This window comes from Panthera leo, chromosome C1 (genome assembly GCF_018350215.1).
Source record: "Panthera leo isolate Ple1 chromosome C1, P.leo_Ple1_pat1.1, whole genome shotgun sequence".
Taxonomy (NCBI): domain Eukaryota; kingdom Metazoa; phylum Chordata; class Mammalia; order Carnivora; family Felidae; genus Panthera; species Panthera leo.
Genome location: NC_056686.1, coordinates 213,224,876 through 213,241,751, shown reverse-complemented (window position 1 = coordinate 213,241,751; position 16,876 = coordinate 213,224,876). Strand labels below are relative to the sequence as shown.

The following is a 16,876-nucleotide window of genomic DNA, read 5'->3' as shown; positions in this document are numbered from 1 at the left end:
TTTATTTATTTTTGAGAGAGAGAGAGAGACAGAGACAGACCATGAGCAGGGGAGGGGCAGAGAGAGAGGGAGACACAGAATCCGAAGCAGGCTCTAGGCTCCGAGCTGTCAGCACAGAGCCCGACGCGGGGCTCGAACCCACGAATTGTGAGATCATGACCTAAGCTGAAGTTGAACGCTTAACCAACTGAGCCACCCAGGTGCCCCAATGTTTTTTTTTTTGAGAGAGAGAGCGAGAGAGAGCGAGAGAGAGAGAGAGCGAGAGCGGGCAGGGGAGGGGCAAAGAGAAAGACACACACAGAATCTGAAGCAGGCCCCAGGCTCCCATCAAAACTGAGTTTCAAACATAATGTTTTGGGGCACCTGGATGGCTCAGTCAGTTAAGTTTCTGGATCTTGACTTCACCTCACATCACGATCTCATGTTTCATGAGTTCGAGCCCCGCGTGGGGCTCTGTGGTAACACCTTGGAGCCTGGAACCTGCTTCAGATTCCATGTCTCCCTCTCTCTCTGCCCCTCTCCCTCTCATGCTCTGTCTCTCTCTCTGTCTCAAAAATAAAACTTAGCCCCGAACTGCTCTCCAATAAGCTGGGATGATCTGTACTCTTACCAAAGGTGTCTGAGAATGTCCTGAACAGATAAATTATTATTTTTTTGGATGTTTATTTTTTTTTTGATGTTTATTTTTTTTTGAGGGGGGGAAGGGTAGAGAGGAAGAGAGACACAGAATCCGAGGCAGGCTCCAGGCTCCGAGCTGTCAGCACAGAGCCCGACGCGGGGCTCGAACTCACGAACCACGAGATCATGACCTGAGCCGAAGTTGGACACTTAACCAACTGAGTCACCCAGGCTCCCTGTGCAGACTTTAGTAAGAGCATTTGGTATGCTGTGCTACAGGACTGGGTTGAAGAGTGTCGTGCTAAACTTGGGTCTCAATCTTAGGCCCCTGCCCAAGGTATCACAAAAGATCATCAAGTATTGGCTCAGGTGATGAAATGGAGAGGACCCATCCCTCCAGAAGTAACCTATCCCTCTTCTCTATTCTCTCTCTCTCAAGGCTGAGAGTTTGTTTTCCTCACTAGACTGTGTGTCCTGGGGAGGGCACAAGCTTTGTCTACGACCTCCTTGTAAAGGAGCTGTATTTTCAGAACTTAATGTGCTGGGCCTTGCCAGAGCTGGCTGAATCAACGTGAAGTCATGAAGGAAGGGCCAAACCACATCCAATTCTGGAGTGGTTGGCCTGTCCCGGAAGTTATCAGACGATGATGGGAGGACTGCAGGTGTTAGGAGTCCATCGTGATTCACAGTTTATATATTGACAGAAAGATGACTGAACCTGTCTCTAAGCAGCATCACAGAGAAGTAAGAAGAGAGTCCTATTTAGGGGCCAGAGTGGTCGGGATGTGTTGCCGGGGACACGTTGTCTCTGGGCAAACTCCTAGAATAAGCCAACACTCCCCAAAAGGCTGGCTTCTATCTGGAATGGCTGGGAGTCCCAATAGCTCTCATATCATGTATCGAGTGCCAGGTACTTGCTAAACACTTTACATACGTGAATTCATGTAGCCTCATGGCAAACTAGTATTGCCTCCATTGTACAGATGAGAAAACTGGGGCACAAGGGTAAGTAAGTGGAGGAGGCAGAATCTGAACCCAGGCAGCCCTACCCACTGCACTCCCCTGCTCTGGTTGACAGGGGATGTGGAGGGCTCTCTGCTTTCTCTTTCTGCAGGTGTGCTCTGTGGAGATGAAACGACAGCACCCAGCCAGGGGTAGGGTCTCCATACATGTTTGATGACTCTGTGAACGTGTGCATGAATGGAAGCACCCGGAAAGGCTCTGGGGCCATGCACTGGAGATTGCTTCCCAACTCCCAACCACTGTCAACGGAGCAAACACCGGTTCATTTCGGAACGGGCCACTGAGGCTTCCTCCTCTGACCCCAGTGTTCATTTACACACAGGTGTTTAAGTTGCAAACGTGGAGGCATCTGCTCAAGTAATTCAACTGGGGCTTGGGGTAGAGAGGAGCTCTTTAGGAAGGTCTGGCCAAGCACTGATCTGGGAATGCCGTGCCAGCAAGCCATCTGAATCAGAACCCAGGATGGAACGCGTTTACCGTGTGATTGTTTTTCCATTTTGCTTTTAATTTTCAGATCCTGTGCAGACACGTTCATTCCCCTTCAATCACACATGACAGGCAGACTTATTAAGCTATTGCTGTTCTGATCGTTCTGAGCGAGTGGATGACGTAGTCACCGCGGGGAAGCCCATGTCGGGTAGAGTGAAGGGAGAAAGAATGGTCCTGTACAAGAAGGAGTCACCTACCTTGGCTTCAAAGAAGTCCTTGGCACCTTTCACGCCCTCCTGGGCCACGTCGATCTCAGAGAGCTTTGCCAGCGCCATCAGCCCGCTGTCTTCCTGTAGCTCTCCCGCTGCGGCCTTGTGGAATATGAGTAGGAACTGTAGGAAAGGGTTGAGTAGAGTCCGGGTCAACCTCACTGAGACTTACGGCGGTCCCCTCCAGCCCAAGGGAAAGTCATGCCCGCCAAGCCTACGAAAAGGGTGCAAACGTGTGCGTGTGACCAATTATTTTTTCCCCTATCACACTGTCTGAAATCAACACATGCTCATTTTCCACAGGAATGTAGGGAAATGGGTACCTTCGCATCCAGTGGAAGGGAATGCAAACCGATTCAAATTTTTTGGAGGCCAGTTTGGAAATATTTACCAAAAAAATAAAATGCTTCCAACCATTAATTCCACGGCTGGGCATCTGTCCCTCAGAAACATTTGCACAATAGTTTAAGAAGCATTGTCTATAAAAGCAAAAATCACTGGCAATGTCCTAGTTTGTGGCCATGAAAGAAAAAAAAAAAGTCCAATAGACCTATATACGCTATTTCTTAAACCTAAATAATTGCCGGTGTTTTTAGTCATCCATATTTTCTGTTTGTGTCCCCTTTTTGCATTAGATTACTCTTGCTTTTTTTTTCCTTTTAAAGATTTTTTTAACTTATTTTTTTTTAATGTTTATTTTTGAGAGAGAGAGAGATGGAGCGCGAGCAGGGGAGGGACAGACAGAGAGGGAGACACAGAATCTGAAGCAGGCTCCAGGCTCTGAGCCATCAGCACAGTGCCTGATGCAGGGCTCAAACTCATGAACAGTGAGATCATGACCTGAACTGAAGTCGGACGCTTAACCGACTGAGCCACCCTGGTGCCCCTAAAGACTTTATTTTTTAAGTAATCTCTACACCCAGCGTGGGGCTTGAACTCATGACCCCGAGATCGAGTTGCATGCTGTACTGACTGAACCAGCCAGGCACCTCTCCCAAGTGTTTTCTAAAAGATCTTTACAGGGGCGCTTGGGTGGCTCAGTCGGTTAAGCGTCCGACTTCGGCTCGGGTCATGATCTCACGGTCCGTGAGTTTGAGCCCCGTATCGGGTTCTGTGCTGATAGTTCAGAGCCTGGAGCCTGTTTCAGATTCTGTGTCTCCCTCTCTCTGACCCTCCCCCATTCATGCTCTGTCTCTCTCTGTCTCAAAAATGAATAAACGTTAAAAAAATTAAAAAAAAAAAAGATCTTTACAGAACTTGGTATATTTCAAATACTTCCACTGTCACTTACCTTTTCATTGTGTTTATGATCATTTTTGACTTTCAAAAATTGTATATATTATTTTTAAGACACAGAGAGACAGAGTGTGAGCAGGGGAGGGGCAGAGAGAGAGGGAGACACAGACTCTGAAGCAGGTTCCAGGCTCTGAGCTGTCAGCACAGAGCCCAACGCAGAGCTTGAACTCATGAACCATGAGATCATGACCTGAGCCAAAGTCGGACGCTTACTCGACTGAGCCACCCAGGCGCCCCCTCAAAAATTGTATATACGTTATCAGTCTTTTTCTTCTCTCTCACCAGTGCACCCGTGTTATGCGTAGAGAAACCTTTCTTGCTATCAAGGTTACAGAATCACCTATATTTTCGTCTATCGCTTTTATGACTCCTTTTTTGTTAAACGTGTAAATATTTAATCTCTGAAATTTATTCTGATCTGTCCTGTGAGGTTGATCATTAACCCTATTTTCTTCCAAATGGTTAGTTAGGAATCTCCATGTCATTTATTGAATAATCCATTCTTTTCCTGCAGGTTCTAAATGTGGCCTAAATGCATTAATCTTTAAAGCCAATTTGTACCAGGGCCTCCACAGGATATATTTTTAAATGAATAAATAAGCCAAGCTGAAATGGCAGGTCCCCCTTCTTCCAGACTTTCTCCCCCAAAGCGATTTTAGGACTTTTACTTCTTTAAAGAATTCTGGCCAATTTGTTCGTCAAACAACCGCTGCCCAAACTTCTAGAATTTAGTTTTCCAAGTCAGCACAGAAAGGAGCTTCTCCAGGTTTTTAGGTGCTATGTAAAACACATCTGTCTACAGGGAATTTTGAGTTTTCAGGGTATTTTTCATGACCATCCCCTCTAAAGAATGGCTTCCCCAAGGGAAAAGAACATTACCTAAAGTAGACTGAGAGGTCAAACAACATCAACGGGCTTTCCAAATTCCAACCAGGGTACCTTTTCCTGCCAAGACTCTTAATCCCTAGAGGAAAGTGTGTTTCATTAAGTGGGAGTCTCGGCTGTTGCCGCCGCCCCAAAATGCCTTGCTAATGAACCTTCCTTTGTGATTCCTGTTTCAGGGCTCCTGACTCCACTGTGGACTTTGCCCAACGCAAAGCAAGGGAGGAAGCAAGAAGCTCAAAGATCCATGGCTTTGTGGAGGCTGCCTGCCGTCAGCTTGGCTCCACAGAAGTGCCACGTTCATCCACCTGCAGCTTCAAACTCTCTCACTAGAGGCCGGCAGAGACTCAGTTTCCTGCGGGCTTATGGGAGCCAGGATACTGCCTCCAAATCTTGGAAAACAAGCGTATTGGAGGTGAGGCTCCCAAGAGTAGGACGGAGGGCAAGGGGGCTTAGGGGGACGGTCGTGGTCGGGCTCTCCCGGAAGAGAAGGTGACAGCAAAGACACCAGCACTTGCACACGTGAGCCATGTGCAGAGGGCAGAAGTGAAACACCTGTCCCTCAGCACCCTGCCCACCCTTAAAATATGGACAGCGGTTACAGAACACTCCCGCCTCCCCCACCCCTGGCCCCTTAAAGCAAATACAAAACAGGTAGCCCTCCACACCACGAGGGCAGCTCAAGAAAGATGAGCCTCACCCCCCGGCCTCGCAGCCATGCCAGTGACCGTGGTGGGGGTCTCCTCATCTCCGAGAGTCATTTTTCCCATATCTACTGGTGTTTACAGAAGGGCTTAAAGTATTCCTCGGGGATCTTTGCTCACTCTCACTCTGCCGGCTCCCAGATGACCAAGAGCAGCCCTGTCATAACTTTGGGGTCTCTGCCCCAGCCAGTTGAAGGAAAAAAAAAAAAAAAAAAAATCCGACCCAACCTGAAAATGTTCAGCCTCCCATGAAGCATGCCAGGCATTCCCTTTCCATTTTATGATAACCACCAACTCCTGAATGACAATTTCTCTGACTGCCCAGCCTTGTTTGTCTTCCTATTTATAGTCCACAAAGACTGGTATGTTGTGGAGAATTGGAAAGTGTCCTAGCTGTGACTATGAGCAAAGAGGGGAGGGGGGAGAGGAGAAGGAGAAAACAAAGAAACAGAGAGAACTAACAAAGCCGAAAACAAGCGATTTCAGGCACAAGCTATCAAATGCTTCTGGAAAATGTAAAGAATTCTTTTTATAAATACATATTTTTTTTATTTTTTAAGTGTTTATTTATTTTTGAGAGACACAGAGTGCGAGCAGGGGAGGGACAGAGAGAGAGACGGAGACACAGAATCCAAAGCAGGTACCAGGCTCCGAGCTGTCAGCACGGAGCCCGACGTGGGGCTCAAACTCACAAATCGTGAGATCATGACCTGAGCCGAAACCAAGAGTTGGATGCTTAACCGACTGAACCACCCAGGCGCCCCAAATTTAAGAAATTTAAAAGAAAAAAAAATTTTTTAAGTAAATCCTACCCCCAACATGGGGCTTAAACTCATGACCCTGAGATCAAGAATCTCATGCCCTACTAACTGAGCCAGCCAGGCGCCCCAAATTTCTTTAAATTTAAAGAAATTTGGGGCGCCTGGGTGGCTCAGTCGGTTAAGTGTCCGACTTCGGCTTAGGTCATGATCTCATGGTCTGTGAGTTCGAGCCCCACATCGGGCTCTGTGATGACAGCTCAGAGCCTGGAGCCCGTTTCAGATTCTGTGTCTCCCTCTCTCTCTGCCCCTCCCCTGTTCATGCTCTGTCTCTCTCTGTCTCAAAAATAAATAAACATTAAAAAAAAAAAATTAAATTTAAAGAAATTTTTAGGGGCACCTGGGTGGCTCAATTGGCTAAGCATCCAACTTCAGCTTGGGTCATGATCTCACAGCTCATGGGTTCGAGCCCCACGTCAGGCTCTGTGCTGACAGCTCAGAGCCTGGAGCCTGCTTCGCATTCTGTGTCTCCTCCTCTCTCTGCCCCTCCGCCGCTCACACTCTGTCTCTCAAAAATAAATGTTTTTTTAAAAAAAATTTGTTTTAAATTTAAAAAAAAGAAATTTTTAATTCCATGTCTCTTGGGATGTAAACACCTCCCTGTATTAGTTAGCACTCTAAGATTGCAAGCGACAGAAACAGACATGTTGGCTTAAACAAAAAGGAGGTATTTGTCATATAAAAAGGATGTCCCAGTCGGTGGAGGGTGCAACTCTTGACCTCAGGGTTGTGAGTTCAAGCCTCATGTTGGGTGCAGAGATTACTTAAAAATAAAATCTGAAAAGAAAAGACAAGAAAAGAAAAGGAAAGAAAATGAAAGGAAATAAAAGAAAAAAAGATGTCCCAAGGGCAAAACGCACTAGCCCAGAAGAGGCCTGGGACTGGGAGAGACAATGCCCTCAGGGTTGGAAGCAACATCCCCTCTAGCTTCGTGTCTGGTCCATGTGGTGGGAATGGCTACCCCGCCTAGACTTATTCTTGCAGGAATAGCCACCTGCAGAACCAGTTGGTAGTACTTCACCCCATTTTCAAATTCCCAGGATGGGGGGCATCTGGGTGGCTCTGTCGGTTGAGTGTCCAACTCTCGGTTTCAGCTCGGGTCATGATTTCACAGCTCGTGAGTTCGAGCCCTGCATCAGGCTCAGTGCTGACAACGTGGAGCCTGCTTGAGATTCTCTCTCTCCCTCTCTCTCTTCCCTTCCCTGCATGTGCTCCCTCTCTCTCTCTCAAACAAACGAATAAGTAAAGAAATAAACATTTAAAAAAAATTCTCAGGATAGGAAATCAAGTGGACCTAGCCTGACCAGCGGCCCATCCATGGTCCAATCAACAATGATGAGGCCGATGGGCAACCCAGCACAGCCAGGGGTGCCGGGGCCCCACCCAAGGGAGGGGGTACAGTAGGAGGAGAAAACGGGACCCACGGGTCCCAGTACTGACAGGTATCCAGTAAGTCCATCACCCGACCTTTGTACAAAACCACCGCACGTGTGGCCTTAGAGCAATTCTTCTTTGAGATAGATGTAAGGGGAACTAGAGAGGAGTACAGGAAAAAGAGAGAGGCTATTAAGGCTTCTCTGCCCACCTCCAAAGGAGAAAGAGGTAGGGAGTGCCTAGGATCTAATTCCAGATCGCTACAGCTACAGGGATAGAACCGCTAACCCTGCTCGTTACGTTGTCTACATTTCCTCTCTGGTCATGAAAACACTGCTGCATCATCACTTTGAACAGTTCCACATAAGCCATTTCCTAAAATGCCCTGAATGTGCAAGCACTATTTTCATGATTGGAAAAGAAATGGTTTAAAAGAAAGATCAATTGCTTTGTACACTGGGGAAAAGTAAAAGTAGCAAAATTGTACTTAACAGAGACATACCTTCTGTACCGAAGAGCTTTTATGTGGATGTGACTTGCTTTGGCTAGGTTAATCCCAAGAGAAAGAAAGGCAACGCGAAGCACCTACTAAAAGCCAGGGTGCGAGGAAAGAACTGTAGAAGAGAGCAGTGTTGTTCACCTGGCAACCTGGCCCCCACGGGACGATGAAGTTGGGAGTGTTAACTAGGGGGCCCCGTGGCACATGACTTGGACCGAGCCCATCACAGGACCTTGAATGCACTGACTGGTCCAGGAGGTGGGCAAGTGTCCCTCGTGGGGCCCATCAGAGGCCTTCCGAGACTCGTTTAATCCCGGCTAAACTGCAGCAACGCACCCCTGAGCTGCTGGCAGCCACCTTGGCAGGTGTCAGGGACCACATACAGCGGGGGGAGGAAAAGGTGAAGTGGACACAGAAGAAAGCCCCGGTCAAGATATGACAAGAGAGCCCCACGTTGGGTGTAGAGATTACTTAAAAATAAAATCTTTAGGGGTGCCTGGGTGGCTCAGCTGGCTGAGCAGCCAACTCCTGATTTTGGCTCGTGTCATGATCCCGGGGTCATGGGTTTGAGCCCCACACCGGGCTCTGCACTGAGCACGGAGCCTGCTTAGGATTCTCTCACTTCCTCTCCCTCTGCCCCCCCCGCCCCAATAAACAATCAAACAAACAAACATACGTACATAAACTTTTTTAAAACATAAATAAAACAGCATTAAAAAATAAAATCTTAAAAAACAAAAATAAAAAAGCTATGACAAGAGAAAGACACTGCGTTACTGTGCCTGGTGCTTCTACTTCGTCTCCCAGGCACGTGAACCAACAGTTGTTTGTCCTGTTCTTGTTTCAATTATCTGGTGTTCTCTGTTGCCTGCGATCAAGAGTTCTAACTGACACCAGTGTGGGAAGAGAGCTTCCTTCTCACAACAGTCCTGAGGGAAAGCTATTAACACCCCTATTGAAAGACAGAAAAACTGAGGCTCTGAGAAGTCAAATAACTTGCTCAAGTTACACAGCTCTGTGCGGAGACCCAGGTCTGTCAGCCTCTTTTTGTCACCTAAGCAGAGCGTCAACACCCCGGTGGCTCCCAACACCAGAGGAAACCAGCAGAATGACAAAACAAAAGCAGGAGGTCGGGCCGTGGGGCATTAATGGCAACCGCTTCCAAATCCTGTGCATCTGGGCGCAGCTGCGAGAGACGGGACCACAATGGGACTCTGAACCGACAAAGGACAGACATGAATGTCACTGAAGCTTTGTAAGGGGGGGGGTGAAAACCAAAGGAACACTTTGGAGATTTCCAGACCTCTGAGGTCTACCATCTGTAGGAAATAGCCAAACCCGTAGGTAACCCAAAGCTAACCAGGGGTCTTGGATTCCGGGAGGAGCATGTGGGAGTGGCTCCTGGGTGAGACAGCGGAGAGGGACTGCATCTTGACCCGGTTGGTGACCTGCACAGACCTCTCAACACTCTCGATCTCTGTTCCCCACAGGTCACAACTTTGCCACAGAAGCTCTTTCCCCAGTGTTGCCTCCCGGGTTGAAAGAGCCAATGCTTAGCACAAATGATACCAAGGAACCGAATGAGAGGCGAGGGAGCCAGAGGGACACCTGGGAAGGTGAGCGTGACGGGTGACAGTGGGAGGCTGTGGGCACAGAGGCTGCCACCCAGGTCCAGCCTTGAGCTGGAGCGTGAGTTCAGGCAAGTGCTGGCTGTTCTGACCCTCTAGCTCCTCAGCTTCGACCTGAGAAGCCTGGCCTAGATTGTCCTGAGGGTTATGCCCAACACAGGTTTTCCGTGATCTTCTCTCTCCGCATCTGCCAGCTCGGGAGAGGAAGAGAAGGGGGGATCTGGAGTTGACTTCGTGGTCAGTGAGAGAGGCAAGGCCAGTTTCATCATGGCTGGGGAGGGAACTCATTGCTGCCAGTTCAGCCACAGGGACCTCAGGAAGAGTATCCCAGGGCCCTATCTAGTCTGGAGAGAAGACAGGTACTTGGCCAAAGCTCTCGCCATCAGAAACCAGGACGCCAGAACACCACTGTTTCTGGAATAACCAAGGTTATGCACCAGGAAGCAAGTACAGGGCTCTCTATTCCCAGCCCCCGAGGGCCCAGCTGACAGAGAACAAGACCGCAGCAGCTGGGCTAATGCTGAGCTTCTAGCCCGGATGTTGTTCCCAAAGCTGTTCTAACACCAGGGCACGCTGACACGTCTAAAGCCCTTACAATAAAACTCAAGCACGTAAGACACGAAACCCTTCCCTGTGGGGCCACATCCTTGCCTTGTAAGAAACACACTGGCCTTGAGACTTCCCTCCAGACAGAAATGGCCTTAAATCACCAGAGTTCTCACACGTTTAGAGATCAGACTTTGAATCTATTTGCGTCTTCCAGAACGACATCTGTACACACAAAATTTTGCCTGCAATTTTAGGGATTCAAAGGCCAAAAAAGCCCATACTTGGATTGTTATGGGGAGGAGGGGAGATCCATGACCCCAGAGTAAGATCCTTTAATTGTTTTTTACTATTTTTAATTTTTTTTAAGTTTGTTGTATTTATTTTGAGAGAGAAAGGGAGAGAGGAAGAGAGGGAGGGAGGGAGGGAGAAAGAAAGAAAGAGAGAGAGAGAGAGAGAGAAAGAGAGAGAGAGAGAGAGAGAAAGAGAGAGAGAGAGAGAGAGAATGCACATGCATAAGCAGGAAAGGGGCAGAGAGAGAGAGAGAAACTCCCAAGCTGGCTCTGTGCTCAGCACAGAGCCCGAAGTGGGCCTCGAACTCACGATCCATGAGATCATGACCTGAGCCAAAATCCAGAGTCAGACGCTTAACCGACCGAGCCACCCAGGCGCCCCCATTGTTGTTTTTTTTTTTTTTTTTTTTTTTTTACTATTTTTAAATACTTAGTATAACAATTTTTAAGTTTTAATGTCTAAAAAAAGTATAAAATTTTTATAAAAGTACCAGAACTTTGCACCCACAAACATCCACTATGAGTATCTTGGTAAACAACCCTCCCGATTTCTCAGCACTTACCATTTCACCCAAATGAGGCTGTCCCACCCACAGTGACTTTCAGTCTGCTTACTGAGCATTTGCCCATGCCAGCACTGGGGTTATTAGCTTCTTAAAGATATTTGTAAAAGAGCTCTAGGTTGACTATCCAAGCAGCGCTCTGGAGGGGCCGAAGCCACTTGTGCTCCGGGGGACGGTAAATGCGAGTCTCCTCTCGGGGGGCCACTCCCCGCAGGGACTCGGGGCCAGCAGGACACATATCAGCAGGTACCTCACGGAAGCTGAGCTGGCCGTCAAAGTCCTCGTCCACCTCCTTGATCATACTCTTCAGGCCCAGGTGGGTCTGGGGGGCCCCCAGTTTCTCCATCATCAGCTTCAGCTCCATCAGGTCAATGAAGCCGTCCCGTCCAGCGTCATACCTGCGGGGATCAAAGGAAGGATGCTGACGAGGGACCGCCATGGCCAGCCAGGACAATAAGACACCCGTCACTCTCCCAAACACTTCATTCTTTTGGCCTCATTTACTGAAAAACAATTCCGTTAGTTACCTGCTGCTTTGCAGTGCCCACCTGGGTCCCCGTATCAGAGGGGACCCCCTTCTAGAAACACCTTCTGGATCTGCACAATACGATTCAAAGGGGATCTTGAACTTCATGGATGTTTTCGTGTCTTTTATCTCCTTATCTAAGCCCTAAGTTTCTTGACGATGAAGAACATGCCTGTTTACCTTCACCTCCCCCAGTTTTGGTCTACGAATGCCGGACAACGAAGGAGTGCAGGAGCGAGCCGCGAGCATCCCCTACGTTCTCCCGGAGCCGCTGGCAATTCCAGGAGCCTCCTCTTGGGTCTCTGCCTCCCGCACTTCCACAAACCCCTCCGCTCATCCTTCTGGTCTCCTGCCTGTGGGAGCTGGTTCCCACCCTTGCATGCACCTGTGTAGCAGGCTGGCCCCGACTCTCTGGTTTTAAGCTTTGCCCGCCGGCGTGCTCATCTAGCGTCCAGGTCCGAAAGGTCACGTCCATGCCAGTGACTGCCGAGAGGGGACCTGGCTTTGACCTGTTGGCCGAGCTTTATCACAGAGCCAGCATTTCTGCCGGCTGTCCTTCCAGCCCCCTTTGTCCCCTGCCCCGGTCCCCTGGCTGGGAACCAACCCTGCCTCATCAAGGTGGGGGCATGCCGGCCCCGCCCTCTAGTCCTCAGCGCCGGGGTATCCCACAGGAGCCTTCTTCAGCCTTCTGTCCTCTGCTTTCTCCCAACAGCTCTACCCCCCACTTCTTAACACACCTGGGCTGTGACAGGGTTTTCCCACAGACCCCCCCCCCCCCCCCCCCGGCTCTCCTCCCTTCAAGTCCATCCCATTTTCTGCTCCTGAGAGGTCCCTTGTTGCTCAGGTACGAATGAACATCTTGCTTTAAAAAAACAAATCCGGGGGCGCCTGAGCAGCTCACTCGGTTGAGTGTCCAACTCTTGATTTGGCTCAGGTCATGATCTCACGGCTCATGAGTTCGAGCCCTGTGTCGGGCTCTGTGCTGACAGCTCAGAGCCTGGAGCCTGCTTCGGATTCTGTGTCTCCGGCTCTCTCTGCCCCTCCCCCGCTCGCTCTCTCTCTCTCTCTCTCTCTCTCTCTCAAAAATAAATGAACATTAAATTTTTTTTAATTTAAGAAATTAAAAATTAAAAAAAAAATTCTGTCTCTCCCTCCCTCTGCTTCCCCTCCCTCGCTCGCGTGCACCATCTCTCGAAAATAAAAACAATATTGATAATAAATAAAAAGCAAATCCGTTCACGACAGCCAAAAGGTGGAAACCACCCAGGTGTCCAGTGACAACGAACGGATAAACAAGATGAAGTAGACCCATACGACGGAATACGGTGTGTTTATGATTCACGGCAAAAAGGAATGAAATTCTGACACGTGCGACAACACAGGACCAACCTTGACAACATTACGGCAGGGCTGAAATAAGCCAGACACAAAAGGACAAACACTATACAGCTGCTCTTGCATGAGGGACCTAGAACAGTCAAGTCACGGAGACAGAACGGTGGTTGCCAGGGCCTGGGGAGTGAGTTTCGTGGGTTAGCGTTTCAGTTGGGACGAGGAAAAGGTGCGGAGACAGATGGTGGTGGTGATGGTAACACAAAGGGGGTGTTTGCACTGAGCTGTGCGCTCACATGGTTAAGGGGGGCAGATTTTACGTGCATCCTACCACAGTAAAAACAGATAAACAAAGCAGGCTCCTGCGCTGTCCCCCTCCCCACCCTCCCGACGACAAAAGCCCGCCATTGTTGGCACCCACACCACCACCCACCCAGGAATGCAGCCTGTGGGCAACGAGACATCTAGCCCTGAGGGCTGGTGGTATTTTTGAGGCCCACGTGGTGAGGCTGGAGATGAGGCCCAGGACACATCTGTTCCAGCCACAGCAGCCGACTCATGCCATTCCTCCCGCCCAGAACACACCCCCCCACCACCACCCCGCTGTCCTCAGTGGCCTTTCTGTCCCCTCAAGCTCAGGGCGCTGCCCCCTTCCATCTCTGATGGCCAACAGCCCCATTGTCTGCCCTCTGCTCCTCAGCAGTCACCACCTCCTGCTGCTAGATATTTCCTATGGCGGCAGCTCTGGGCTCCCACAGCCCCAAATCCTGAAAGAGCGGAGCCACAGTCCCTCCAGCCCGTGACGCCCTTCTCCTCTCCAGGCCGACCCCACACGTTGGGGGATGTGGGCCTGGTCCGTGGGGGGCCCCCACGAAGGTCGATGGACCATGTCAGAATGGGCGTGGAAGGAGGAACTGGCAGCATCTGGCCCTGGGAGCAGGGCGCCGCCTTCAGATTACGCATTTAAACTTCCCAGGAGCATTCCCAAAGAGCAGCAAGCTCTGTGCGGGGACATGACAGAGCTGGCCTGTAGCCAACACAGGGAAGAACTTCCTGGCAAAAACAGCCAACCAGAATAAGACCTGGGGTAAGAAGAGCTCTTACAAACAGGCTGGAGGGACAGTCTCTGTTACAGGGAGTCCTAGTCAAAATAAACAGGCTTCTTTAGGGTGGAACTTTCCAGAGCCTTCCATATGGTCATCTGAAACCTACCAGAGGGAAACAGAGCACACAGGCTCATTTGATCACACAATCCTCTGCCTTTGGGGACTTTCCACTAGAAGGCGGCACTCGTTGGTCGCCGAGCGCTCCAAAGAACACACAACAACGCATCTCACAACAATTTGGTGTTAGAAGGACTGGGTTAAACAACCACAATGGTACCTGTCACGCCGAGATTTTGAATATATGTCAATAAGCAATGCACACGGTGCATGTTTCAACACAAAGTCTGCAGAGAGCAGGAGCCCCGAAGTTCTGAAGGACGGTGCATCTCGGATGTGAATCACTGAGGGCAAAGGCAAAGATGGCTGGGGTCTCTTAAAGGGAGCAGCAAAAGCCTAGGTGTGAGTGAGGGGAGGGCCCAGAATGGGAGAGAAGCTGGGAAGGAGGATGGAGGAGAGAAGAACAGGTCAGGGTGAAGGACCGACCAGGGTTCCCTGCTCACATAACCTACAACAAGCACGACCTCCCCCAGGGGACCCCAGTGGGGCTGGTGCCACGGGCTCATGCACAGGGAGGGGGCTGAGATGTCAGCCTTCTGTTTCTCTTCTGGGGTTCTGACCGGCACGAGTCGAGAAGGTTTGGAAAAAACTGTTTCAAGCCTGAAACGTTCTCCAGGCCTAAGAAAAGGGACAAACATGTCAGAAAGGGCGTCAGCAAAGTCTGGAAACAGACTAAAGGAATTTAAAGAAATCTTCTTTTTTTTTTTTTTTTTAATGTTTATTTTTGATAGAGGGAGAGTGCAAGTCGGGGGAAGAGGCAGAGAGAGAGAAGGAGACACAGAATCTGAAGCAGGTTCCAGGCTCCAAGCTGTCAGTACAGAGCCCAATGCGGGGCTCAAACCCACAAACTGTGAGATCATGACCTGAGCTGAAGTCAGAGCCTGAACCGACTGAGCCACCCAGGCGCCCCTAAAGAAATCTTTAAAGAGGCAGGCAAAGGTGACCACTTCGGTGAGTCAGTGCCAGGAAAAAGCCCACCCAGCACTGCAGTGGGCAAACCCCAGCTGGAGGAAAGGGCCAAAGGTGTATCTAGGCAGGCCTGTCTATGTCGCACAGGGGGCCATCAGCCTGGCACAGCAACAAAGCCAGCGTGTAGATGTGGAAGGGACATCTCCGAGGCCGAGCAGGGCAGGGAAGAGTGGGGTCATGAGCCGGCTACCACTTTCACTCCCCGGGACTCAGGGAAGGCTGCTTGCTTGCCTTTGTTCCTGCCTGAAGCACTGGCCAGGGGCCACGTAAGTAAGTCCAGGCAGGATTAGAAAGTGACACATTAGTGGCGTCCTCACCCCTCCCCGTGTAGCTGGGAAGTGCGTCCTTCCCTCTTCAAAGTGATCCTCCACGAGGGCTTGTCCACGGTCACTTCCTTCAGGACCTGGGTTTGCGAGACAGGCAGGAAAAACCTCCCAGGGCCCCTTCGTCATCTTTCTGTTTTATCTGTTCCTCTCAAAGCACCCCATGACCACATGAGCAGCGCACACCATGGGATGCAAAGCGCCCAATAACTAAACCTGGCCTGCTCTGCAGCTCACCACACATTGTCTCGTAAACTAATCCTTTTCATCTTTACAACAGCCCTGTGAAGAATTAATAATAGCCGCCTGTGTTTATGGTTTATTGAGAGCTTACTAAGTGCTGGGCACTGTGCAAAATCACCTCGTTTAATCCAACAGTGCTGTGAAGTGGTGATTAGTCACCCCACTGGATAGATGGTGACAGAAGTATGCAGTGAAGCCACCTCCTGGGGATGAGAACTAACCTGGGACTTCCAAGCAGGTCCTTGGCTTTACATGGAGCAGAGAAGGCAGGGATGATCATTAACTGAGTTTATACTATGTGCCCCACGACCCCGTGAGAGCTCAGAGGCCAGAGAGGTCACTCAATGTCCCAACAAAGAGACTGCTATTGTAACTGTAAGATGCATACCGTCTGCAATTGATGCCTTGAAGGCTTTGACAGAAATGATCGGAGCCATGGTGCAGAGTCCCGAATAGGCAAAGTCATTAATGTTTGACCAAGAGAATTTCAGTGTTGCCATCTTGCAAACATCTGGAGAAACAGTCTTGGCAGCCAAGCCCTTCGAATAAATTTCATCTGATTTGACCCGCCAGAACTTCTGTGAGGGGTGTAGGACTGATGAAGAAACTGGGACCCATGGAGGTCAACCAGCCCCAGGTCACTAGGTCTGCTGAAGTTAAGCCGGTGGACCCCTAGCCTGATGCCCAAGCTCTCACCCCAAACCCTGGGCAGGGCCATCCAGTCACCGGGGTTAATTTGGGGGGAAATAAAACTTGATATTCAGGCAGTCCTAACAGAATGCCAAGGTCGCCCTCCAGTGACAGTTAGCAAAGTCAGAGAGACTAGTCAAAGCTATGGTAGAGAGAAGATTCCTGGGGAAGTAAGGTATTTAAAAAAAAAAAAAAAACAAAAAAAACAAAAAGGCCTTTATCTTCAGAAGGTTCTAGGACTACATTATCACATCTCGAGGTGGGGGTGGCTGCAGAAAGCTGAGGTGACAAGGAAGCAGAGGTCCTCAAGGCTGGGCCAGGAGGCAAAACCATCATCTTTACTCTGCTCAGAGCCCCTGGGGAGGGGCTAGTATGGAAGCACCTTTAGACAAGGCCTTCTGCAAACTGGCTATCTCACACCAACGTTCAGATCTGTGGGAAAGTGCATGCAGTTGGATTTGTTTTCTGCGTTCTGGAAACCACCTTTGCCTCCTACCCCCTACCCCCTGCCCCCCCCCCCCCCCCCCCCCCAGTGAAAATGCTATCACCTTCCTTTTGATTTGGAATCCAGCCCTGTGGAAAGGGAACAGCACCTACCCAGGTCAGGCCCACCTGCACAAAACAGCTG

The 16,876-nt window shown here is 49.8% G+C and overlaps 1 protein-coding gene across 2 annotated transcripts in view; it reads right to left on the bottom strand.

The window, feature by feature from the left end:
• Positions 1-16,876, bottom strand: part of EFHD1 (EF-hand domain family member D1) — a 41,795-nt gene that overhangs the window by 7,931 nt on the left and 16,988 nt on the right. For both annotated transcript variants that reach the window (XM_042950527.1, XM_042950526.1), the window contains 2 exons: positions 11,193-11,340; positions 2,328-2,462 (listed from right to left, as the gene is read on the bottom strand). In XM_042950527.1, the coding sequence (XP_042806461.1) occupies positions 2,328-2,462; positions 11,193-11,340 (283 nt within the window). The remainder of the gene's footprint in view (positions 1-2,327; positions 2,463-11,192; positions 11,341-16,876) is intronic.